This window comes from Oryx dammah, unplaced genomic scaffold (genome assembly GCF_014754425.2).
Source record: "Oryx dammah isolate SB20612 unplaced genomic scaffold, SCBI_Odam_1.1 HiC_scaffold_16, whole genome shotgun sequence".
In the NCBI taxonomy this organism is placed as follows: Eukaryota; Metazoa; Chordata; class Mammalia; order Artiodactyla; family Bovidae; genus Oryx; species Oryx dammah.
Window position 1 is genome coordinate 4,851,061 of NW_024070200.1, and position 23,585 is coordinate 4,874,645.

The 23,585-nt window shown below is 59.2% G+C and overlaps 2 protein-coding genes across 9 annotated transcripts in view; one reads left to right on the forward strand and one right to left on the reverse strand.

Moving 5' to 3' along the window:
• The first annotated feature begins 1,223 nt into the window (after nt 1-1,223).
• DEGS2 (delta 4-desaturase, sphingolipid 2) lies at nt 1,224-23,063 on the forward strand. Of its 2 annotated transcripts, XM_040256950.1 has the most exons (3): nt 1,224-1,398; nt 17,877-18,619; nt 20,383-23,063. In XM_040256950.1, exons 1-3 carry the CDS (start codon nt 1,317-1,319, stop codon nt 20,527-20,529), a joined length of 972 nt encoding a protein of 323 aa, XP_040112884.1. In that variant the 5' UTR covers nt 1,224-1,316; the 3' UTR covers nt 20,530-23,063. The 2 variants fall into 2 exon arrangements, with proteins under 2 accessions (XP_040112884.1, XP_040112883.1); XM_040256949.1 differs by lacking the exon at nt 1,224-1,398 and having other exon boundaries at nt 15,873-18,619; nt 20,383-20,881.
• The window catches only part of EVL (Enah/Vasp-like), a 149,363-nt gene continuing 148,198 nt past the window's right edge, over nt 22,421-23,585 (reverse strand). For all 7 annotated transcript variants that reach the window (XM_040256944.1, XM_040256942.1, XM_040256947.1 and 4 more), the window contains one exon: nt 22,421-22,891. In XM_040256944.1, coding sequence (XP_040112878.1) covers nt 22,854-22,891 — 38 coding nt within the window. In that variant the 3' untranslated portion in view covers nt 22,421-22,853. The remainder of the gene's footprint in view (nt 22,892-23,585) is intronic.

A 23,585-nucleotide genomic window follows, 5' to 3' on the forward strand; every position in this document is an offset into this window, starting at 1 on the left:
TGCTTCTGGCCCTAGGCTGAGGGCGGTCTGCCAGATGTACCACACCCATGGCCACAGACTTGCAGGAGACTGGGGGCGATGCTCACCATCATTTCCTGCCTGCCTTGTGGTACCTCTGACTTCCAGGTCAGTCTGCTTCCCCAGGCAGCTCCTGCAGGTCGGGCTCCAATACACAGGGCACACACCAGGCAAAGCCCCAAAGGAGCAAGAGGAGGACGGGGGGGGGGACCCCCGGGAAGGAGGAAAATGAGCCCTGTGTCCCGACTCCCCCCAAACCAGACTCCATTCTGACAAGGTTTGGGTTCTTCCCAGTCCCAGCCGTTGCATCTTCCATTGGCCCTACCGCCAATGCCCTTGGCCTTCTTCAGCTGTTGAACTCCTACTCACCCTTTGAGACCTAATACAAAAACCCCTGGACTGTGCCCTGGCTGTCCCAGGACCTACCTGTGTCCGGGCACGTATCATCCTGAGTCGTAACCAGCCTCTTCCGTGCCCATATTCCTGTACCTGGCTTTCCCTGAAGGCGGGGATGGGGCTGACTCATCTCCCTGAAGCTGCAGACGCCTCATCCCCTGCCCTCTGCCTAATCGCTTGAAAGGAGTGGGTAGGGGCAGGGCGGATCGCTGTGACGAACCTTTCCCCAGCTCCTTCTGTTTTTGTTTGTTTGTTCTGGCTGCAAGGCGGGGCATGCCGGCATGCGGGATTGCCTCCACGCCTTCTCGAGTGGAACCGCGGAATCTTAACCGCTGGACCGCCAGGGAAGCCTCCCCTTCTTTTCATCTGCACAACGCAGCCGTCTAATCCCTACCCTCCAACCCCTGCCCCGGGCCGCGGGGCGGGGCGGGGGGGACGCTCCTCACTGGCGGGTCCGTCGGGGCAGGGGCGGCGGGAGCGCGAGTGGCTCTGGGCCACTGAGAAAACAGGCGCCCAGCCGCGATGGGGCCTCCGGGAAGCCGGGGGCACGGGCGTCCCCGCACACCCCGCGGCCCAGGGACTCTTCCGGAGTCACACTGACAGCCCATTTTCCAACCCGAGGCAACTGAGGCGCCGGGAGGGAGGCCCGGGGACTCACCTCCGCCCAGCCCGAGGCCCCGCCCCCGAGGGCCTGCCCCTCCGGCTGGCACAGGCGCCCCGGCCCCGCCCTGAGGCTCCGCCCCCAAGACCCCGCCCCTCCCGGTGGCCTAGGCGCTCGAGGCCCCGCCCCCGCCTCGCCCCCGAGCCCCGAAGTGGTCCTGGTGCGGCGCAGGACGACAGGTGCCGCGGAGCCGAGCCCTGTGCAGCAGCTGGGCGCTCAGAGCCGCGCTCCCAGCCCCACCATGGGCAACAGCGCGGGCCGCAGCGACTTCGAGTGGGTCTACACGGACCAGCCTCACACGCAGCGGCGCAAAGAGATGCTCGGTGAGCGCGGGCCCCAAGTGGGGACAGCCCTGGGGCCGTGTGGTGTCCCAGGTCAGCCCGAGCCCGGGGAGGCGTCGCTCCTGCGCGGCCCGGGTGCCCAGCAGGCCTCCCCCGACCTCTGCTTCAGAGGGTGGGGGCTCCACTCCCCGTCTGGCAGCTTCCCCGGCCCAGGGCCCCCAGCTCCGGTCTGAGACTCCCTTCGCGTCTCTGCCTCTGTCCCGGGACTGGGGACCCGAGGACCCGAGCCCAGATCCGTGCGTCGGGGGAGCGCGTCTCGGCTACTCCATCCCGGCTGTGGGACGGGAGCCCCTCCCGGGACTCGAGGCGCACAGGTCAGCCCCAAGGACTGTCTTTGTGAGGGATGCGCCGCCCCCGCCCCGCGAAGGCAGCTCCGCGGCCACCTGTCGTCCGCCGCACCCTGGGCTCCCCTGTGCGCCAAGCGCCAGGTCCCAGCGGCCCCGCCCGAGAGGCCCCAAGCCCAGCCCCAAAACCAGGCTTTAGGGCAGAATGAACGCCTGGAAGGAAGCAAAGCTGAACGAGAGACAACTTATTTGAAAACAAACAAACAACAAACAGGTTTACCAGAGTCTGTCCTTCTATTTTGTAGCCCAGTGTCCGGAGGCCCCTCTCTGTTATGTAGTGTCCTGGAAAGTCATTTTTACTTACACTGTCACCCGTCCTGTGGACTCAACCACCCTGAGGGCTCCATCAGCCTCTCAGAAGGACCCAGAATATACGGTTCCTTCACCCACGATAAGGGGTTCAAGGACTCGCACCTGCAGAGCAGCTTCTGCTCGGTGCCACCAAGTCGCCTTTGCAGCCGGCTTCCAGGTGAACACGGGCCCCCTCCCTAAAGTCGGCCACCATTCCACACCCTCACCCACACCTGCAGTTGGCAAAAGTCTTTAATCTTTGCCAAACAGGTTGACAAAACAATACTATTTCATTATGACTTTAATGTTTGATTTGATGATTGCTTTCAATGTCTTCAACTGGTCATTTAAATTTGTGTTTTGCTTTCTCTTGGGTTGGAGTTTTGCTTGTTAGGTTGTTAGAGCTCTTTGTATCGAGGTTTTTAACCCTTAGTCTTATACAATGCATTGCAAATCTTTTTCCCTTTATAATCACAGGAGCTTTTTTTTTTTTTTTAACGTATTTGAATAGATTGGATTTTTTTCTTTAGATTTTTCTCTTTTGTGTCTTCCTGCTCCACCCCAAGACTAGGGAAGTATCTTCCTATTCCTTTTAAACCTTTCAGACACCGGATGCACTGAGTGGTTAATGCAGGGCTCTGCCCTGCTGTTGCTGGGGTTCCAGGGCCTGGAGGCCCCTGGCTGGGTCTGTGGGTCTGTGGTTTTCTCCTGTGAGGTGAGCGATAACCCTGCACTGTGTGTGGCCCCAACGGGGGCAGCGTTGTCTGCTGCACTTGCAAACTTCCTGCAGGTGGCTCAGAGGGTCCTGCTGGGCTGTGTCTCCTTCCCCTTCCTGGGCTCTCCCCGCTGCCCACCCCACTTACAGGACTCACTGCGCACCTGGCCCCAGGTGGAGAAGGCTGGGGGATGTAGCCTGGCCCACAGAGCTGCTTGTAGGGATGCAGACACTCTGGACTACAGCCTTACTTCCCCAGTCTGCATAATGGGCACAGTCATCCTTTCTGGCAGAGTGGGTATGAGGATAAAAGGAGATGTTGAGTGAGAAGGTGCTCCTGGAAGTGTGTTACCCAGCAAGCCAGGACGTGGAGAAGGACTCCTCTCTGAAGAGAGAAGCCACGGACCCTAAAACCAATCCAGGAAGCATCCTGGACAGGATGGCTGGGAACCCTGGAAGACCTAGAGAAGAGGGCGGTGACTTGGGCCAGGGCGGGGACAGCACAAGTTCTCAAGGGCTGAATCTCCAGGGCGCTTTGCAGACTCCCATTCTGCAGTGGGTGCTGCGGGCTCCTCCCCACACAGCCAGTTTTGAGCTGACGTACTTGGAATGTGTCTTCCTCCCTCCCTCCCGGGCATTGCACTCACGGTTCCTCCACCCCGAGTCCTTCCTGCCTGCCCTATTCGCTTAAGCTCAGCTCTCCCTCCTGCAGGAACAGTCCCCTCCCGGCCAAGCTCAGCTCTCCCTCCTGCAGGAACAGTCCCCTCCCGGCCTGAGTTGGGGGAGGGTGCTCCAGTGGGATTCCCCTTCCAGCCCATCAGGTCTTTATTTCTTGGAGGCAGGTTTCCAGACCTGGAAGGTTTGTAGACCTTGATTTTGAGCCAGGACCACACCCACTCATCAGCTTTGTGACTCTGGGTGGGTCAATAAGCAGATGAAGAAACTGAGGTCTGATTGAGTTAAACAGGTTCATCATAGTGCTTTCTTTGTGGTGATGTTGTGCAGATTAAGTGAGGTGGGGGGAAGTGTTTTGCCACCACTCAATCAGAAAGGCTCCGTGATTTCCCCAAGGACGGGGAGTGAGTGCTCTTCCATCTCTGTTTTCCTCTTTTCTTCCATCTGCTGTTTCCCAGCCTGAGAAAAACCCTACATTTAACTGTCAGCCTGTCTTTACAGGGGAGGCCCCAGAGTGGGGCTCAGAGAGGGGAAGTGACTTGCCCAGGACCACACAGCTTAGAGGCCACAGAGGCCAAGTTGGTGCTCAGGCAGGGATGTGCCCCAGTCCCAGCCAGCTGGGCCACTGGATGCTCCTAAAGAGCCTCGCCTCTTGGAGTCGTGCGTGCATGCTAAGTCACTTCAGTCTGTCTGACTCTTTGCAACCCCATGGACTGTGGCCCGCCAGGCTCCTTGGTCCATGGGATTCTCCAGGCAAGAATACTGGGATGAGTTGCAGTTTCCTCCTCTAGGAGATCTTCCCAACTCAGACCTCTCTTACATCTACTTGCATTGGCGGGCGGATTCTTTACCACCAGGGAAGCTCAATCCTGGAGTCAGAACCCAGGAAGTCCTTGCGTAGAGCCAGCTGCAGTGCTCTTTGTGCGGGACCAAAGTCCACCTCCAGATCCTGCCTGGATGAAGGAGACATGCCTCCCAGGTCAGGGCTGAGGTTCCGCGAGCTACGAGGGCAGGAGCAGAGAGCCAGTGGGGCTCTGTCCTGTCCGGGATCAGAGCCCAAACCAGGCACGCCCAGAGGAGTAAGAGGCAGCGTTTGAATTTGTCTTTTCCAAAACAAACAGCTTTGTGATTTTTTTTTTGTTTGTTTTTGTGTTTTATTTATGAAAGGGCACACACATAGTTAAAAAAAAAAATCAAATAATCAAAAAATAATCCAAGGAAGTAAGGCTCCAGCAATTGTTGGCTTATTTGCTTAGGAAAAGCCTTTGCTGGGGCTCTCTCAGTGGCAAGTGGCTAAGCCCAAAACTGAACTGGCTGACAAGCTCGAGGGAATTCATGGAGACCACAGGAGAGGAGGGCAGGCTGGCCACAGGGCTCTTCTCTCTGCCCCGATCCTGCCTGAGCCGCCTTCTCCACATCCGCCAGGCGGGCTGCAGCCTGCGTCCACCCAGCTCCGAGATCCCACAGAGGGAGCAGGTGCCTCCCTCCCCTTTTGCCCTGAGCAGTGCGTCCTCCCCTTGAGCCAGCTCACCTCTGGCCAGAGCTGTGAGTCCTCTGATTAGCCAGTGGGCAGGGACTGTGATGATGGGCAAGCCACACGGCATTGCATTGTGAGGGCGGAGGGAAGGGGTGCTGTGCTCCAGCGAAGTTGGCTGGGGACGGAGGGGTGCTTGGGTACACGGCCACACAGACAGTGGGTGATCCCTAGGGCCCTGTTTGACCTAACTGTGTCCTTCCTGGCTCGAATCCTCCAAGGCAGCGGTCCCCAACCTTTTCAGTACCAGGGAATGAGTTTCATAACAGTTTGTCGTTGGACCTGGGGTGGGGTGGGGTTTGGGGATGATTCACGCGTGCGACACTTCTTGTGCACTTCACTGGTTTTATTATTACATCAGCTCCACCTCAGATCATCAGGCATTAGATCCTAGAGGTGGGGGGCCCCTGCTCCAAGGGTTTCCCTTCCTAAAAATCTCATCTCTGCGTCGACACCCCAGTACTCTGGTACCCTTTCTCCCTAGCCCCTGCTCTCTGACCACTCAGGGGAATATAGCTAGCCTTCCATCTGCCCGTTTCATGGCTTTTGCAAACGCTGCTTCCTCTGCTTGAATTCTCTTTGCTACTCCACCTACTTCTAGGATTCCTTCAAGTCTCAGACTAAACGTCCCTTTCTCAGAAACAGTGTCTGATAGTACGTGTGCACACACACACGTTTCATTTGGAAATAAATCATCAGTTAACTCTCTGGGGGAAACAAAAGTCCCTGATTTGCTAATTGGCACTTGTCAGTGTTTGTAACTATTTCCATCATGGCCAGTTTCAAACTGCCAACAGGCATCGCTGCCCACGTTCCTGGGGAGACAGGAGCTTATTTGGGGTGTGACAGCGTCAGACATGGGCTGGTGGTCTACACCACAGTCTACCCCACCCTTGCTTCCCAGCTACCCCTCCCTTGTCCTGCCTTGGAGTACTGTGCACTCTTACCTCATGACCTTTGCTCCCATCTGTAAATCTGCTTTGGCTTGTGGGGTGGTAGCTTCCACTCAACTCTGAGCTTCCCGAGGGCAGGGCAGGGTCGGCCCACCTCCCCCTGTGCCTGTCCCAGCGAGGCTGCAGGAGGCAACAGGCACCTACGAAATCTGGAGCATCTCTAGTCCCACCTTCCAGGACCATCCGGGGGCTTTATCCCCTTTCCAGCAATGCCCAGGTGGCGCTGTGGTAGAGAACCCACCTGCCAATGCAGGAGACATAAGAAACACGGGTTCGGTCCCTGGGTCGGGAAGATCCCCTGGAGGAAAGCTTGGCAACCCACTCCAGTGTTCTTGCCTGGAGAATCCCATGGACAGAGGAGCCTGGCGAGCTATAGTCCACAGAGTCTCAAAGAGTCAGACAGGACTGAAGGGACTTAGTACACAGCTGTGCCAGGGAACACGGGGCATACAGCTTAATCCTTGCCCCTGGGGAGCAGGAAGCCCTGTCTTTTCACTTAGGACATTTTTTTCATTCTTTTCTCTCCTCCTCCCCACTTTTTAAAATTTAATCTTACAGACATTTGCATCTTTTTTGCATTTTTTTTTTATGCAGGGCGGGACCCTGGGAGGATAGGCACCCTGCCCAAGGTCTCCTAGCCAGCCGGGGCTGGGCTTAGGACAAATCTCTAACCTGGGGACACAGCCCACATCTCTGTCCCACCCTCTTCTCCACCCAGGACCTGAGAAGAGGCTGTCCCCCGTCCAGTCCCTGGCACGTGACTTGGGGGCAGGCTCCAGCTCACGTGGCCCCTTCCTCTCATTCTTTCCGACCTCTGTACTGATGTGTGTGCTGTGCCTTCCTGCCTGGCCTGCTTCTAACCCGCATTCTTTAATTTGTACCCACTTTTATGAGGCATGATTTACATGCCATAAAATTCGCTCATTATAAAGACACAGTCCAGCGATTTTTAGTGAGGTTACACAATCGAGTTTAGAGCGCTCCCCTCACCCCGGAGGGCCCAGGACCACTTGCAGTCACTATTCTGGACCCAAATCCCGATTCCTGTCCTGCGAGTTCCTGCCTGAGGGTCACGGGGCCTGGTGTGCGTCCTCTCCCGGCACATCCTCGTCAGGACACACTGTGCCCCCCGACATGCGACACCTAGCCCGGCTCAGCCCGGGAGCCTCTCCTGCCTCGGGATCTGGGGACTGGCTCGTCCCCGGAGCTGTGGCAAATATTTGTCAATGAATCAGGAGCAGGTTCAGCGGGAGGCAGGTGAGGGGGTGGGGTCGTGACTCCTGGAGGTGCTCTGGGCCCCTTCCCCCATCCTCCCCACCCCTCCACCCCCCCCCCACCCCCGCCCAGTGCCTCCTACACTGACCAGACAGGCCTAGCTTTGCCTTTTGGCTCCGAAACTGAAACCCAGGTGGGAGAGACAGGGCTGGGGGTGGGGGGATGGCTTAACAGAGCTGCAGAGCAGCCGTGCAGGAGGGAGGGGTGGAGAGGGCTGGGGCGCCTTTGTCGGAGAAGCCTTCGGAAGCAGGACCGCTTGGCTGTGTGTGTGTGTGTGTGGGGGGGGGGTGGGAAGGCACCACTCCCGGAGCAGCGTGTTGGGGGGCAGCAGGGACTTAACAGACATCAGGGAATGTTCGAGACCAGGGAGCACCCGGTGGGGAGGGGCCCCTCCGCCCTGAGCGAGGGGGACCATCGTGGCACTTGACATCCCTGGGGGAAGTGGTCTGTCAGAGAGAAGGGACCTCACGGCCGGCCGGTCGGCAGGGCCGAGGTGGGGGCCTGGGGACCACCCTGGGTGCCCACCCCCAGTGCCTGCAGAGGGTGAGGACCCAGCAGCCTTCCCTGCCCGCTGCCACCTGGTACAGCAGGGTTTGTCAGGAAAGCTTCTGGGAACAGCCAGGTGGGCATCCATGGGAGACTGCTCTGTGGGGTTGCAGTGGACCCCGGGCCCAACTGGGTCCTCCCTTCCCACAGGCTGCTGCTCTGCTGGGCCCGCCACGCGTGAACATGTATGTAACACATGCAAGTTCCTATCACCGGCTCCCGACACCTCAGGCCTGCGGCCTCCTCCCTCTTGCACGCTTGTGGCCCCTTTGCCGCGGGGAAGACCCCCACCCCGAGGTGTTTATAGCCCGGGACTGTCAGAGCAGGCGCCTTAGGGATGGAGAGTGAGGAAGCTGGCCCAGAGAGGGACAGGGGCTTGCCCCAGGGTGCACAGCAGCTGGACTGAATCAGGCTGCAGTGTGGCTCTCCAGAATGCGGACCCAGGGTTTATCTCTGGGCACTTGGCCCTGATGACTGCAGCCCAGCTTCAGGAAACAGCTCCTCTGGGACTGAGGGATCCTTGGGGACAACGAAGGAGACAGAGAAAATCAGCTGTGGTGGAACCTCTGTGTGCCCATCTCTAAGATGGGGGCCCAGTGCCCTCCTAGGTGGACTGGTGAGGCCCGAATGAGTGTGTGTCAGACTCTGAGCACGTTTCACCTGCTGAGGTCCGGTTCCACACCCAGGCCCCGGCTCGCATCCAGCAGGCCCAAAGTCAGGTCCCGAGGTCAAGTCTCACTCTGTCGGCCTTGCCCCGCCTTGCCTGGACCCTTCCCTGGGCCCCCATCCTTCCTCCTGTGTCATGCCTAGACAGTGTGACTTCCAGCAGTGACTGCTGTTCATGGCCCACCGCCTCGGGCCCCACCTGAGCCGCTGCTGGAAAGCCATTGCATGGGTCTGGTTCCAGGTGGCAGTCCGTGCCCGGCTCCAGGCTGCCCGACTGGACCAGAGAACCCTGAGGCACGTGTGTCCTTAGCCAGCTTCTGTGGTGCTCTGCGCTGGAGGCCGGGTGGGCAGGTTTCCCCTGCTGTCAGCTGAGATCGCCCAGGGCAGGTTGGGGGGCGGGCAGAGCCTGGTCAGGCTGGGCCAGGGCTCCGCTTTGGGGGCTGCCGGGCACTCTTGTCCTTCTCCTCGGGCTTCACTCCTCTCCTGGGACCTGGAGAGATGGAGCCAGTGTTTCTCCCCTTCCTGGCCGCACCCCTGAGCCCTGGAAGAGGCACCCCTCGGTCAGGCCAGCTCCCCCACCTCCGCCTTCTCCATGACCCCACCCCGCACCTCCATCCCCTCTTCGGCCGTCACCCCGCCCCCCTCTCCCCCCCCTCGACCCCCAGCCAGCCCTCTCCCCTCTTGCCCTTGCTCGGCCTCACCTTCTCACCTTGCTTCCTGCCCACACAGCTCCTGCTGGGGCCCCGGGGGGCCTTGCTAAGTCCAGCAGGCGGCTGTCCTGCCTTCCTTTCTCTGACCCTCTTTGACCCCCGCAGTGGGACACCCCAAGCCCACAGCTACAGCTATCCAGAATCTGACTGTGCCCAGTGACCTCGTTAGGCCTGTGTGGCTGGAGGTCCCCAGAACATCTTCCCGGGGAGGACCCCAAGCCTCCCAAGCTCCCCTGGGGCCCAGAAGCCCTGGCATTGAATAGGTTCAATGTTTGCCGTTCCACCTGTCCAGCAGGTGGTAGACGGCAAGTGAACCAGCGCGACCCGCTCACCAGTGCTGTGCAGGTTGGTCCAGAGTTGCTGCAGTTCAGTCGCTCAGTTGTGTCCGACTCTGTGACCCCATGGACTGCAGCACGTCAGACTTCCCTGTCCATCACCAGCTCCCGGAGCTTGCTCAAACTCATGTCCATCTAGTCAGTGATGCCATCCAACCATCTCATCCTCTGTTGTCCCCTTCTCCTCCTGCCTTCAATCTTTCCCAGCATCAGGGGCTTTTCCAATGAGTCAGTTCTTCGCATCAGGTGGCCAAAGTATTGGAGCTTCAGCTTCAACATCAGTCCTCCCAGTGAATATTCAGGATTGATTTCCTTTAGGACGGACTTGTTGGATGTCCTTGTTGTCCAAGGGACTCTCCAGAGTGGCCCCACTTAGATGGTGCCTTTCTGGGGTCTTTACTGAAGGCTGAGTCTGTTCAGTGAGGCCTCCCAGCTGTGTCACCCTTGGAATCTGCTGCCCGGCCGCCCCCAGCCGCTCTGAACCCTCATAGGGTCTCGCCTGGGTCCCTCTTGGGCTATAGCACTTGCTCTGCCCATCCCTCCGCCGTCCCGGCTTGCTGGGGCGCCTCCCCTCCCTGTCTCTGTGGTCTGGGTGGGCCTCTGGGCAGCGGGAAGGTGATCTGGAGCTTGGCCCCTTCTCAGATTGCCCCTGAGCTACCCAGCATCTAGCTTGTGTATTGATCCTTTTCCCATTGCTTCCGGCAGGAAGGCCAGGCCCAGTGGTGTAGTGGTCTGGGAGTCTGGGGCCTGTTCTCACAGGTTAAAGCAAGTCTGGGGCCAGATCGGCTTCCACCATCAGCCCTTGGCCCTAAGGGTCAGAAATGGGACGTTTTTACTCTCAGGTCTGGAAACTGTTTAATAACAACAGTAGTAACAGCTCCTAGGGCTCTGAGCTGTCATCCCGGGCTTGCCACAGTCTGGATGCGGGGGGCGGTGGGGAGCAGGCATCACCCCCATTTCCCGGATGCGGAGACCTAGGCCGGGGCAGTGTGTGGCCAGGTCTTGGTTGGCCAGGGTTGGGGGCTGGGGACCGGGCACTCCCGCCCATGTTGGGGCCGCGGCCAAGCTGAGGGCAGCTGGGTTCTTGGGGAACTGTTAGGAAAGCAAGAAGGGGGTGCCAGGCCGGGCCGGGGGGACCCCCAGGGCGCTCCCCTTTGTTCCACTCACACAGGACTTACTGGCCTTGTTTGACAAATGGGGCACTGGGGGCTCCCCATTCAAGGTCACAGCCCTGGCCTCTGAGCGGCACAGGAGTGGCCTGTTCATGGGCCTGGATCCCTGAGCTGGGGTTTTGGTCCCTGCTGGCCCAGAAGTTGCCAGGCTGTGCTTACCTGGAACAGGTGTGGCCTGCCCCGCCCTGCCCCGGGCCTGGCCTCCTTCCAAGGGGAACGGTGGCCGGGCGCGGGGCGGGGGGGGCGGCCCTGAAGAGGCTGGTGGCCTCTGGCTACCTGAGTCAGCTCCCAGGTGTGCCCAGGCAGGTAAGGGTCCAGTCCCTGCTTGCTCAAGGAGGGAGGCTGGTGCCCAGAGACCCATCCCTGCTGGGCGGGAGACTGGTGGAGCCGAGCGGAGCCTGTGGTCCCAGCCTGACATCCAGGTACGCAAAGGCCGGGGACCTTGCATTTGATGAAATGCAGGCCTGGGCTGCGGGTGAGAGGTCGCAGGTGCGTCCTTCTGGCCCCGGCTGTCAGGCAGATGCCTCTTCCTCCCCTGCTCTACTCCGCTGTGGCTGCTGGATCCCCTCCCCAGGCCTCTCAGCCCCCCCACCGGAGGCACCCAACTTCCTGGGGAACACTGAGGCCCACCCTCTGACATGTCCCTGCTCACCCTGACCCCCTCTCAGGGCCGGAACGAGCTGGAACGAGGCCTGCCCCCTGCACCCCCTCCCGAGTGGGTCCCACACCCCAGCCCCACCCCCCGGCCGGGTCCTTGGTCTCCCTGGCCCTGCCTGGCAGGGTGATGCTGGGCGCAGGCCATGCTGGCTGGTCCGCCTTGTTGAAGGCGGGTGGGCCGTGCAGCCCTCGGTGGACAGGGGGAAGCGTGCGTGGCCGCTGTGCCCAGCGCCAGGCCAGGCAGAGGTGGGGCCCGAGGCCCTGCGGGCTGCTGGAGCCCCAGGATTTCTTCATCCGCCATCCAGCTGCTACGAGTCTCCTAGGGCTGCAGACACACTTGTCCTCTCACCTTGGCCACACCTGTTCCAGGTAAGCACAGCCTGGCAACTTCTGGGCCAGCAGGGACCAAAATCCCAGCTCAGGGATCCAGGCCCATGAACAGGCCACTCCTGTGCTGCTCAGAGGCCAGGGCTGTGACCTTGAATGGGGAGCCCCCAGTGCCCCATTTGTCAAACAAGGCCAGTAAGTCCTGTGCAAGTGGAACAAAGGGGAGCGCCCTGGGGGTCCCCCCGGCCCAGCCTGGCACCCTCTTCTTGCTTTCCTGACAGTTCCCCAAGGACCCAGTCCTGGAGGTCCGACGCCTGACCCGGGTCTCATGGGGCTGCAGTTTCCTCCGGGGGCGCTGGTCAGGGAATCTGTCTCCCAGCCTTTTGAGCTCCCAGAGCCGCCTGCTTCCCTTGACTCACGGCCCCTCCATCGTCACAGCTAGCGAGGGAGGTGGAGACCTTGAGCATCCCCGAACCTCCTCTCCTGAAGGCTTCCCCACTGTCCCCAGCCTGGGGTGATGCTGAGCCGCTGGGATAACCCAGACGCTCTTTGCTGTCGTGAGGTCCACAGACCAGCACCCCGGGTGCCGTGGAAGTTGGGAGTAGGAGGTGGGCGTCTTTGGGGGCGCTGCTCTCCGCCCTCCCAGTTGCCAGTCTCTCCCTCCACCTTGGGAGCTGGTTTCAGGGCCTTGGTCTTCTGTCCTGCCTCTTCTGCCCGCCTGGGGCAGCAGGCGTCACATGGGGGCCTCTGGCCTTCCTGGGGAAGCCAAGTGGCCTCCCACAACAGGGGGACGACTCACGTGGCTGCCGCTGGGCCACGTGGGCAGGCCTGGGAGGAAGTGCCCACTGGCCTAATCCCACCACCCCCATCCCCGGCATCCTCGTCGGCCGGCAGCACCCTGGTTGTCGGCCTGTTAGACCTGCCGGGTCTCCACGTGTTGGCCGCTCGTCACACAGATTAATCTGGGTGCCTGCTCCCAGCCAGTCAGCCTGAGCCTCCCTCCGTGCCTTATCTATCCATCCTCCCAGTGGCCTGTTTATGGTTCAGAAACAAACCCTTGGAGCTGAGGTAACCTGCTTGGAGCTAGGATTTTTTTTTTTTTTTAACTTTTTTATATTATGGAAAGCTATAACAGAAGTCGCCATTCTAACGATGTGTGCTGTGCTTAGTCGCTCAGTCGTGTCCGACTCTTCGTGACCCCGTGGACTGTAGCCTGCCAGGCTCCTCTGTCCATGGGGATTCTCCAGGCAAGAATACTGCAGTGGGTAGTCTATCCCTTCTCCAGGGGATCTTCCTGATCCAGGAATGGAACGAGGGTCTCCTGCATCGCAGGCGGATTCTTTACCAGCTGAGCCACCAGGGAAGCCCCGCTTTAACTGTGTGTAACGCGTGTGATTTGGTGGCGTGAATTCACAGTGTGGTGTAGCCATCACTCCTATTTCCAAACCTTTTTCCTGACTCCAGACAGAGACACTACACCCCTTCCTGGTCACGGCCCGTCCCCCCGCGCCCACCCGCCCTGGCAGCCTCCGCTTTCTGGCTCTGTGAACTTGCCTGTTCTAGATATTTCACTTAAGTGGAATCATACAGTTTGTGGCCTTTGGTTGCTTTCACTCTGCGTAATGTCTTCACGGTTTATCCACGTTGTAAGTCGCCTGGGTCAGTCCTTTATTCCTGTTTTTGGAGGAGGATGTGGTGGTAGTTTATTCGGGAGTCAATTCCCAGGAGCAGGATTAAGGACGCTGACGTTGTGAAGTGCGGAAGTGGGAAACTCAATATAAGGACTTTTTATTTTTCCCGTAGCCCCCAACTTTACTATTTGAATATGTGCAACTCTGACTCTATACATAAGTTTTAATTTCTTACAAAACTCTACATTCCATATTGCTAGGCCACTTTGCTCTCCATCTTACATCACATTTTCATCAAGAGGTATTTCCCCAAATGACAACCGGCCTGAGTGTGTGCTTGCTGTTGTTGTTCACTTGCTAAGTTGTGTCTGACTCTTTCGACCCCATGGACTGTCACCCACCAGGCTCCTCTGTCCGTCAGATCTCCCAGGCAAGAATACTGGAGTGGGTTGCCATTTCCTTCTCCATGTAAGGATTTTTTTAAATTGAAGTATAACTGACCTATAACATTATATTTATATTAGCTTCAAGTATACATTATACAACATAATGATTAAAAAACTTTTTTAATGGAAATACAGTCGATTTATAATGTGTTAGTTTCATGTATACAGTAAAATGGTTCAGTTATATACATATACATGTATATAAATATACACATATTATTTTTTTACATTCTCTTCCATTCTAGATTATTACAAGATATTGAGTATAATTCCTTGTGCTACACAGTAGGTCCTTGTTGATTATCTATTTTATATATAGTAATGTGGATATTTTAATCCTAAACACCTAATTTATTCCTCCCCCGAACACAATGATTTCATATACTTCAAAACTCCAAGTCTAGTTAACATCTGTCATCTTATAGTGTTACAATTTTTTATCTTGAGTTCTTGGATAACGAATTCTTTTTTCCAGTTTTGAGATGTAATTCACAGATAGCATCTTATAAGTTTAAAGTGTACAACATAATGGTTTGATATGTGTATATATTGCAAAATGATTACCATAGTAAGTTTAGTTAGCATGGGATGACAAATTCTTAATGAGAACTTTCAAGACCTGCTTTTGTGACAACTTAAAAGTATGTTAATACAGGATGACTAAATGTAATCACCATCCTGGGTATTACATTCCTATGTCCTCCTTGTTTTATAACTGGAAGTTTCATTCCTCCCTGAGGCCGAATAATATTCTGTTGTGTGGCTGGACCTCGTTTTTGTTTATCTGCTCATCAGTTAATGGACACTTGGGTTGTTCCTACTCTCTGACTGTTGTGAACAGTTCTCTGAACATGAGTGTGCAAGTATCTATTTGTGTCCCTGAATTTGAATTCTTTAGGAGTGGAAATGCTTGGTTGTATGGTTAATGCCATTAAAAAAATTTATTTGTAAATTTTTTTGACCAAGTTATGCAGCATGTGGGATCTTAATCTCCAGCCAGGGACTGAACCTGGGCCCCTGCAATGGGAGCGTAGAGTCCCGGCCACGGGACCACCAGACACGTCCCTGGTTGATTCCATTTTCAACTTTACGAGAAACCACCCGATCGCTCTCCCCAGTGGCTGCACCTTTGCATTCCTACTGGCAACATACAGACAAGGATCCCCGTTTCTCCGCAGCCCTGTTGTTTTCTGAGTTTAGCTGTCCTAGTGGCTCGGAGTCGGGACCGCACTGAGGTGCTGGCGGCACCCCTGGTGACTGACAGTGTTGAGCATCTTCTCACGTGCTTAGAGGACCAGGTACACGTCTTTGGAGAAATGTCTGTTCAGGTTCCTTTGCCCATTTTTCACTGGGGCTGTTTGTCTTTTTGTTTGGGGGTTGAATGAGATCTTTATATATTCTGGTTATTAAACCCTCTTTCCAGAGCTGGAATTTGAATGTGTTATGAATGCTGCTCCCTTCCAACCCCACCTGGGGATGCTGTGGTCCTTGGGGGCCCATTAAGCAGGGCTGAGATTAATCGTCCGTCCTGGGCTTGCTTGCGCTTTCCCAGGTTCAGCTTTGACACTGTGCTGACCACCATTCTTTTGGACCTGATTAGGTGGTGTCCTTGGTGGACTCAGGGAGAGCTCTCTGGATCAAAGGACCCAGGCAGCTGTGCAAGGTTTGGAAGCGGCCGGAATAAGAACAGGGGGTGGGGCAGGAGGGCTTCCCTGGGGCTCAGTGGTAAAAAAAAAAAAGTAAGCGAAGGCCGCTCAGTAGTGTCCAACTCTGTGATTCTGTGGACTGTAGCTGCCAAGCTCCTCTGTCCATGGGATTCTCCAGGCCAGAATACTGGAGTGGATAGCCATTCCCTTCTCCAGGGGATCTTCTCAGCCCAGGGATCGAACCCAGGTCTCTCACATTGCAGGTGGATTCTCTTAGTATCTGAGCCCCCAGGGAAGCCCAAGAACACTGGAGTGGGCAGCCTGTCCCTTCTCCAGGGGATCTTCCTGACCCAGTGATTGGACCGGGGTCTCCTGCACTGCAGGCAGATTCTTTACCAGCTGAGCTATCAGGGAAGCCCCAGTGGTAAAGACTGCCTGCCATTACAAGAGATATGAGTTCAATCCCTGGTCCCGGAAGACGGTACATGCCGTGGAGCAACTAAGGCCGTGCACAAGTACTGGACCTGTGCTCTAGAGCGCGCAGACCGCAACCACTGAGTCCGCGCTCGCTAGAGCCCGTGCTCTGCAGAGAGAAGCTGCCGCAATGAGAAGCCTGGCACCACGACCAGAGGGCAGCCCCTGTTGATCCAATTAGAGAAAAGGCCTCGTAGCAATGAAGACCCAGCACAGCCGAAAATAAGTAGAATTGTATATTAAAAAAAATAACAGGGGGCAGGGGTATGATATTCAGACCCCACCCTGGCCCCTGGCCGGCTGTCTTGAGGCCGAGTGTAGCGTGACTGCTCACTTGCTTGGAGCCCAAACCACTGTAGTTGCCGGGTGAGGTGACAGCTCGGTGGGAGTGTTGCTGTGTAGGCAGCGGGGGTGTAAGTGCTGCCAGGGGGATTCTGTGGGCTTCCTGGGCAGAAGTTCCAGGACGTGGGGACCCCAACAGCCCCCCCAGCATCTCCAACCAATGCGAGCTGGCCTGCCATCAGAAGCCAGGACCAGTCTGGGGGATACACACCCTGCAAGGCACATCCGGCCCATGCGTGTCCCTCTGAGACTCAGAGGCCCAGGGAGGGTGGCACCATGGCCACCCAGCGAGATCAGGGCCGACCTCAGGACGGGCTTGTGGCGCCACTGCAGCTCGGACAGGAGGACTTGGAGCGAGCTTCCCCCCTGATTGGACAGAATTCCTTGGCTCTTGTGTGTTTCACCTTGCATACCCCCAGGGACAGGCAGCTCACCACCTCTAAAACAGTTGATTCCATTGCTGAGTGGCTCTGACAGGAAGTTCTCAAGGAAGGAGGAGCTGTCACCTGCTTCCCATTCTGAGCGCAAAAGGGAAGTGACTGCCTGGGTCACTAGGAGGGATGAGCAGGCCAGGATCTGACACTGGCCTGGCCAATTCGAGTCAGGGCCTGGCCTCTGCTGCAGCCCTGGAGACCCTCTTCCCAAGCCAGCCTGAGGCCGCCCAGCTGCTGGCTGGGCAGGAGGGGTGGACACTGGGCACGCGGGAGTTGGGCACTGACGGTCGTAAGGGTGCCTGCATCCACACTGGCCTCAATCCCCACCCGTGTGCCCGGGCACTAACCCCACCTGAGGAACCCAGGGACAGAGCGGACCTGTGGGAGCATGACTGTCCCCTCGAGCGCGTCGCCCCTCCTCTGTCCCTCCCGGACTCTGGACACAGTGCCAGCCAGCTCAGCAGCCTTGCACCTGGCCCTGCCCGCCCTCCAGCCAAGCAGAGGTTTCCAGCAGGAACTGCCCTCTAGACCCAAGGGCCCCGACTCCACCCTTTTCTCTCCCGGCTACTCCTGAAGGCCCTCCCCTGCTTGGACAACTCCCACTGCCATTGTGTTTTCCCTTTTCTGTTAAACAAAACACAGAAAAGTATAAACGGTATGATAACAAACACCCACCACCCCACCGCCAATAAGCATATCCAGCGTTTTATCATATTTCCTTCAGGTCTTGTTTAAAAGGACTGAAGCACAAAGCCAGAGCCCTCCATGTTCCCCTCCCCCAGCTCTGCTGCCCCCTCCAGGGCCCAGACAGTCTGCCGGTGGCCCCCCGCCCTTGAAGACCCAACCACACACAGCACCGCAGCTCCTGGCAGCTGCTTTGATTTTGGGTATCACGTTTCTGTGACCCAGGCTGACACCTGCTCTTTCCTGAGGCTGGTGACCAAGACCCGCCACTCTGGGAAGTCTCCCCAGAGCCCCCTTGGGGTGGAGGATGGAGGTGGGTCTGCAGGTGCACAGAGCTTGCAGGACTCTCTGCGTCACTGCGTGGGGGCTTGATGGTGGAGGGGAGAGGTGGGGGGGGCGGGGCTAGGAAGAGGGCAGGAAAAATGGGAGGAAGAGAGGGGGAGGGGGAGGGGAGGGGGAGGGGAGGAAGGACGGGGAGGGGGAGAGTGGAAGGAGGGGGAGGGGAGGGCCGGCAGGGGGAGGGGAAGCAGGGGGAGGGGAAGCACGGATTTGGGACCCAGGCGGCCAGTGCCCACCTCACCTTCTCCCCTGTCCTCCCTGCAGCCAAGTACCCGGCCATCAAGGCCCTGATGCGGCCGGACCCCCACCTCAAGTGGACGGTAACGGGAATGGTGCTGGCACAGCTGCTGGCCTGCTGGCTGGCGCGGGGGCTGGCGTGGCGCTGGCTCTTCTTCTGGGCCTACGCCTTCGGGGGCTGCGTGAACCACTCGCTGACGCTGGCCATCCATGACATCTCGCACAACACCGCCTTTGGCACGGGCCGCGCCGCCTGCAACCGCTGGTTCGCCATCTTCGCCAACCTGCCCATAGGCCTGCCCTACGCCGCCTCCTTCAAGAAGTATCACGTGGACCACCACCGCTACTTGGGCGGCGACGGGCTGGACGTGGATGTGCCCACGCGCTTCGAGGGCTGGCTCTTCTGCACACCGGCCCGCAAGCTGCTCTGGCTGGTCCTGCAGCCATTCTTCTACTCTCTGCGGCCACTCTGCGTGCACCCCAAGGCCGTGACCCGCATGGAGCTGTGCAATGCCCTGGTGCAGCTGGCGGCCGACGCCACCATCTATGCCCTCTGGGGGCTCAAGCCCATGGTCTACCTGCTGGCCAGCTCCCTGCTGGGCCTGGGCCTGCACCCCATCTCGGGCCACTTTGTGGCTGAGCACTACATGTTCCTCAAGGGCCATGAGACCTACTCCTACTACGGGCCCCTCAACTGGATCACCTTCAACGTGGGCTACCACATGGAACATCATGACTTCCCCAGCATCCCCGGCTGCAACCTGCCCCTGGTGGGTGGGGTCAGGGCAACGGCGGGCACCAGGGGATGCGGGGGGCACGAGGCGGGGAGGTGCGGGGAGAGTTTGGGGGTGCACTGCGGCCTCTTTTCCTCTCTTGCCGATCACTGGATGGCCACGTTCTCCCTTGTGGTCTCCAGGGCAGGAGGAAAGGCCACAAGGCACATGGAGTGCCTGGCTGGAGAACAAGGAGGTGAATTCAGGGTGGGCAGGGGCTCGAGGGGCCTGTTACAGTTCAGGCCTCTTGGTTTAATGCGACCCCGTTTGAGCACAGCCGTGACGGTCATGGGCTGGCTCTGTGTCTTGGGCCCACCCGCTGGCCCTCTCTGTGCCTCAGAGGGTGCCTGCAGCAGCAGGTGTGAGCAAAGCAACCCGCCTTTTGACCCCCTCCCTCCTCAGTTCTTGTCCCTGCCCTGTGACCCTCCAGGGCCCCCTCATGGCACAAAGAGGACAGAGAGCCTTGCCCTTTGTGACCCAGGGGGTCTGGCCTGAGCTGTCTCAGAGCGAAGCCACCGGCCTGGGCTGGTGCCTCCGTCCTGGGAGACCTGGGGCTGGAGAATGTCTAAAGGAGCAAGAGGGAGGCGGGAGGGGGACGGCTTCTGCTCTGCTGCTGGCTGGTTAGAGCAGAGGTGCCGGTGCCCAGGGAGGCTGGAGGTTGCTGTGGTGGGAAGAGTGTGCAAGTCTGTGTGTGTGTCCCTGTGTGTTCATGTGGTCAGGTGTGCCTGTATGTACATGCATGTCTGGGTGTGCATGGTCACCTACCCACGTGGGTCCGAGTGTGTGTGAGCACTGGTCTGGGTGTGTGTTTGGACCTCCACAGCACCAAGGTCCTGCTCTGTGCTGAGCGCTGTCTCACCACAAGCCCGTGTGACATTTCAAGGTCACCATTTCAAGGTCCCATTTCGTGGATTAGAAGGCAGAGGCTCAGGTTGGGGGGTGGTTCCCTGCTCCCAGGAAGCAGCAGAGCCAGACTCTTGACCCAAGATGCTCACAGGAGCATCTGGTGTCAGCTGTGACCCTTTACTCCTTCCAAGCAAAGTCAAGGGCTCCCAGCTCCCGCCTTGCGGGTCCCCTCATCCCCTGGAGGGCGCCCCCCTCCCCACTCCTGCCCCATCTTCGGCTCTAAAGCAGGTCCTGCGCACCTGGCGCGTTCTCTGTGGGGGAAGGGGAGGCCTTTCCCGTGGTTGGCAGCAGGGGAGGTGCTGGCGTGGCTGTAGCTGCTGAGGCTGGAGCACTTCCTGGAGGAGGTGGGCTGAGGGTGTCAGATGCAGAGGGGGATAGGGAGCTGGAGTGGGAAATGACAGGTCCTGAGGCCAGAGAGGAGGGTGCTGGGGTGAGGGCGTGGTGGGAGCCAACGTCAGAGAGTCTGCAGGTTCACGAGGGCATCTTGTGCCGGCACGGAGGCGCGGGGACAGACCGTGGTTCAGCAGGACTCGGGGCTCCTGGACCAGAGACTTGGTGTGTGGGCCCCTGGGAAGGAGGGGAGTATGCATTTTCATTCCTCACCCTACTTGGGGCCGGGGGTGGGGGCGGGGGCTGGGAGGGGTCGGAGCTCAGCGCCTCCTGGTGCCAATGGCCCCTTCGCCTTTGGGCAGCGCCTGCGGCCTGCTGCTTGACCCAGCTGGAGGACACGGGTGCCCTCAGCGCTGACAGGGCTGCGCACGCGTGCATGTGCTCACGTGGTCTGTGTGCTCGTGTCTGCGTGCGTGCGTGCGTGCGTGCGTGCGGCCTCTGACCCGCTCGTCCCTCCCCTGCAGGTACGGAAGATCGCGCCCGAGTACTACGACCATCTGCCCCAGCACCACTCGTGGGTGAAGGTGCTCTGGGATTTTGTGTTCGACGACTCCCTGGGGCCCTTCGCGCGGGTGAAGCGGGTGTGCAAGCTGGCGGAGAACCGCCTGTGAGCTGGACGGCCAGCCGGCGCCCTGGGGCCCTGGGGCCCTGTGCTCCGCTGCTGCCCCGCCCTGGCCGCTGGATGCAGGGCTGGCTGTCACCATCTCACGGCCTAGTGCCCAGAACTGGTTTGGCTGCATTCGGTTCCCGCGCCGAGCCACTGCTCTTTCCCCCCCGGGGCCCGAGACCACACCTAGCGGCAGCGGGCACGAATGGCGGCTCGGGTTGTACATGGACTGGTGACCTCAGGCCGGCCCTCCTTTTCAGGGCTGGGCCTGACCCTGCCCTGGTCACTCTGCGCCTAGGGAGCAGTCCTCCGGCGTTCCCATGCCCTCAATTAAATCCAGCAGTGGTTTTCAAGTCCCCAGAGCCTGCTTTCCCGGATTGGGCCTGGCTCCCCGCGGGCAGGGCCTGCTCTGTGCCCCCTGGTGGGGACCACACTGAGGCGGCATCCTGGCTGGCCCCAGGCATGGGCCGAGGTCCATGTGGCCCTTGGCCCATGCTCCTGCCTCAACCCGCCCCCTGCCCCGGTCTGCCTCACTCCTGCTCCAGCTTGAGCCCACACCCTCACTGGCTCAGATGTGAAGCTGGAGAAGGGGTACCACAGGCTGGGGAGATAGCACAGGTGGCCGGACCAAGGGGTGACACCCCAAGTGAACGGCAGCTCTGATGGTCTCTAGGACGTGGGGCACAGCCTGTCCTGGCTAAGCCAAGGGCTGATGGCACAGGTGAGGGGGGAGGGGGGAGGCGTCAGCAGCCCCTGGCCCAGGGAGGGGCTGTGTTGGGATAGGGGCCTGGGTCTCCCAGAGGCAGGCAGGCAGCAGGAGGGTGCCTGGGAGAGGGAAATACAGTCCCCCTTGGAGATGTGAGGCTGGGGAGGCCGAGGACCACCTTGGGGGCAGGTGTGATGGGGCTGGGAGTGGCACTGAGTGGTCTGACCACTGGGATGGCCCGGGGAGGAGACCCCTGCGCTGGACGCCAGAGAGGAGCGCCAATCGGCAAGGAGCTCCAGCTTAGCCCTCGCAGTTGCCAGGCGCTTATCTGACCCCGCCCAGAGACGAAGGTGGGCCCAGAGTTAACCTTCCTGGGAGGCGGCAGCGCGGCAACTGGTAACACCCTGTGGACACCTGCCAGCCCCACTCCCCATGGCCCCAGGATTCCTGGACTGTGGGAGGTGGGAGGAGCTGCAGAGTGCCTCTTGGAACTGTGGGTTAAAGCCGCTCCCCTTCTGACACGCAGCGCAGGCTTCCCGTCTCAGTTGCTGGGAGCATGTACTGAGATGGACTGTGTCCAGCCTGGCCAGGAAGTGGTCCCGTTTCCTGAGCCAGACTGGGGAGTTGTAGCGGGGGGCTCCTCCCACGGCCCCCAGAGTATGGCTGGGCCAGGGCCTGGGCACACTGCTGTCCTGGAGGCTGGTCACAGGATTTCAAAGCTTTCCTATTAGCTGGGGCCACTCTGGGTGCAGGGGCAGCGGTGGCCAGCACTGAGAGCCAGACCCTTTGTGGTTCAGCCCTGCATGGTCGGGGACGTGTCTCTGATGGGCACAGGGGCTGCAGGGCAGAGGCCACGCCTGCTTGCCTTGCCTTCCTGTCTGGCTGAGCCCAAGTCACAGGGCCCCATCTGGGAGGTGGGGGTAGGGGTTTGGGCAGGTGCACCCTCCTGGTCCCTTTGATGCTCCTGCATGGGCCCCACACAGGGCCCAGCTCCCTGGAGGCGGCTGGCCAGGGGGCAGCCCCAGGACTCCCGCTGGAAGTGCCTGAGCTGGCGGCTCACACCCTGTCCTTCCTTGCCTCACGCCCCTCCTACTCCTGGCACCACTCTGCAGGCCCTCCCCCAAGAGGCCTCCCCAACCAGGCACGACCAGGAGCTAGTGCTGAGTGAACAAGCCGGAGCCAGGGTGTGGACAGTAAGCGTTTATTACCACGTGGACACAGACGGCTTGGTGCGTGGACGGACCCTCGCCGCCGGGATGCGGGGAGGAGCCGTGTGGAAGCGGCCGCCGCTCCCGGGGGCACCTAGAAGAAAACTTGAGACCTTCTAACGAGGCGCGTGACTTGGGGTGTCTTCTCTATGAACCCAAAAAAACGTACACTTAAATAGGCAGATATAAAATACAAAAAAAGGCGGCAGGCCTGGTGTTGTCAGGTTGAACCTAAAAAAATCCAGGAACTGAACTTTTCTCATTTTAATATTTTATCACAGGTTAAGACTTTTAAACGAAGCACGTCCTAGCTTCAGCACGTGCTGAGTGTGCCGGAGGCCTGGGCGCTGGGCTCCTCCGTGGGGTCCCCGCCGTCAGGTGGCCTGGGTTGTGGGCAGCGTCGGGGGTTCTGGCCTACGAGGTGCTGATCCCGCTCAGCTCCTGCCTGATGGCTGGGGGACAGGGCGGGAGAGAGGCTCAGTCCCAGCTGCCCACCCAAGGGGCCGTGTCCACTGCAGCCGACACAGCAGGTGGAGACCAAGGTGCCCCCAGCCCGCCCCGACCCCTCTGGCCCATGGCCTCCCGAGGCAGGGGCGCCCAGCAATAAAGTGGAGTTAACAGTTGGCCTCTGTGTCTCTTTTTTTTTTGGCTCCTGCTCTGTCTCCTCTCTTCATTCATTAACTCCTTATCTGCCCATCCCAGCCTGGTAGGGGCCTGGACCAACAGGAAGTTGAGCGCTCTCTGCTGGATCAAGGACAGGGCATGGCCGGTCATCCAGCCCTGGGCAGGAGTCCGGCTCCGCTGGCTCCCAGCCACTCTCCTCTCTCCAGAGTCCCCCAGGCGTGATGGGGAGGGAAGGGGGGGCGCCTGGACCACGCCTCCCTGCTCTGTGGGCTTAGCTAGCTCGGCCCACGCCTTTCCTTTTCCTCTGGCCCCAGATCTGAGCCGGCCGTTTCAAAGGCTCCGGTGGGGAGTGGACGGATGGATGTGATTCACTGCGACGAGGCCCTGCTCTCTGGAGCCGCACGCCTGCTCCCCAGGCCAGCAGTGCCCAGCAGGCTGTGGACTCGGTCAGGCCCTTAGGTAGTTCTGTGGCTTCTCGGGCCCTCTAGCCTCTGGGAAGGCAGCAGCTGCCCTTGTAGCCCC

Excerpts from the sequence above, each read along its gene's own strand:
- DEGS2 (XM_040256949.1), top strand. The coding sequence starts at position 17,645 with ATGGTGGAGGGGAGAGGTGGGGGGGGCGGGGCTAGGAAGAGGGCAGGA. Across the intron at positions 18,620-20,382 it reads CCGGCTGCAACCTGCCCCTG|GTACGGAAGATCGCGCCCGA; the intron begins GTGGGTGGGGTC and ends CCTCCCCTGCAG.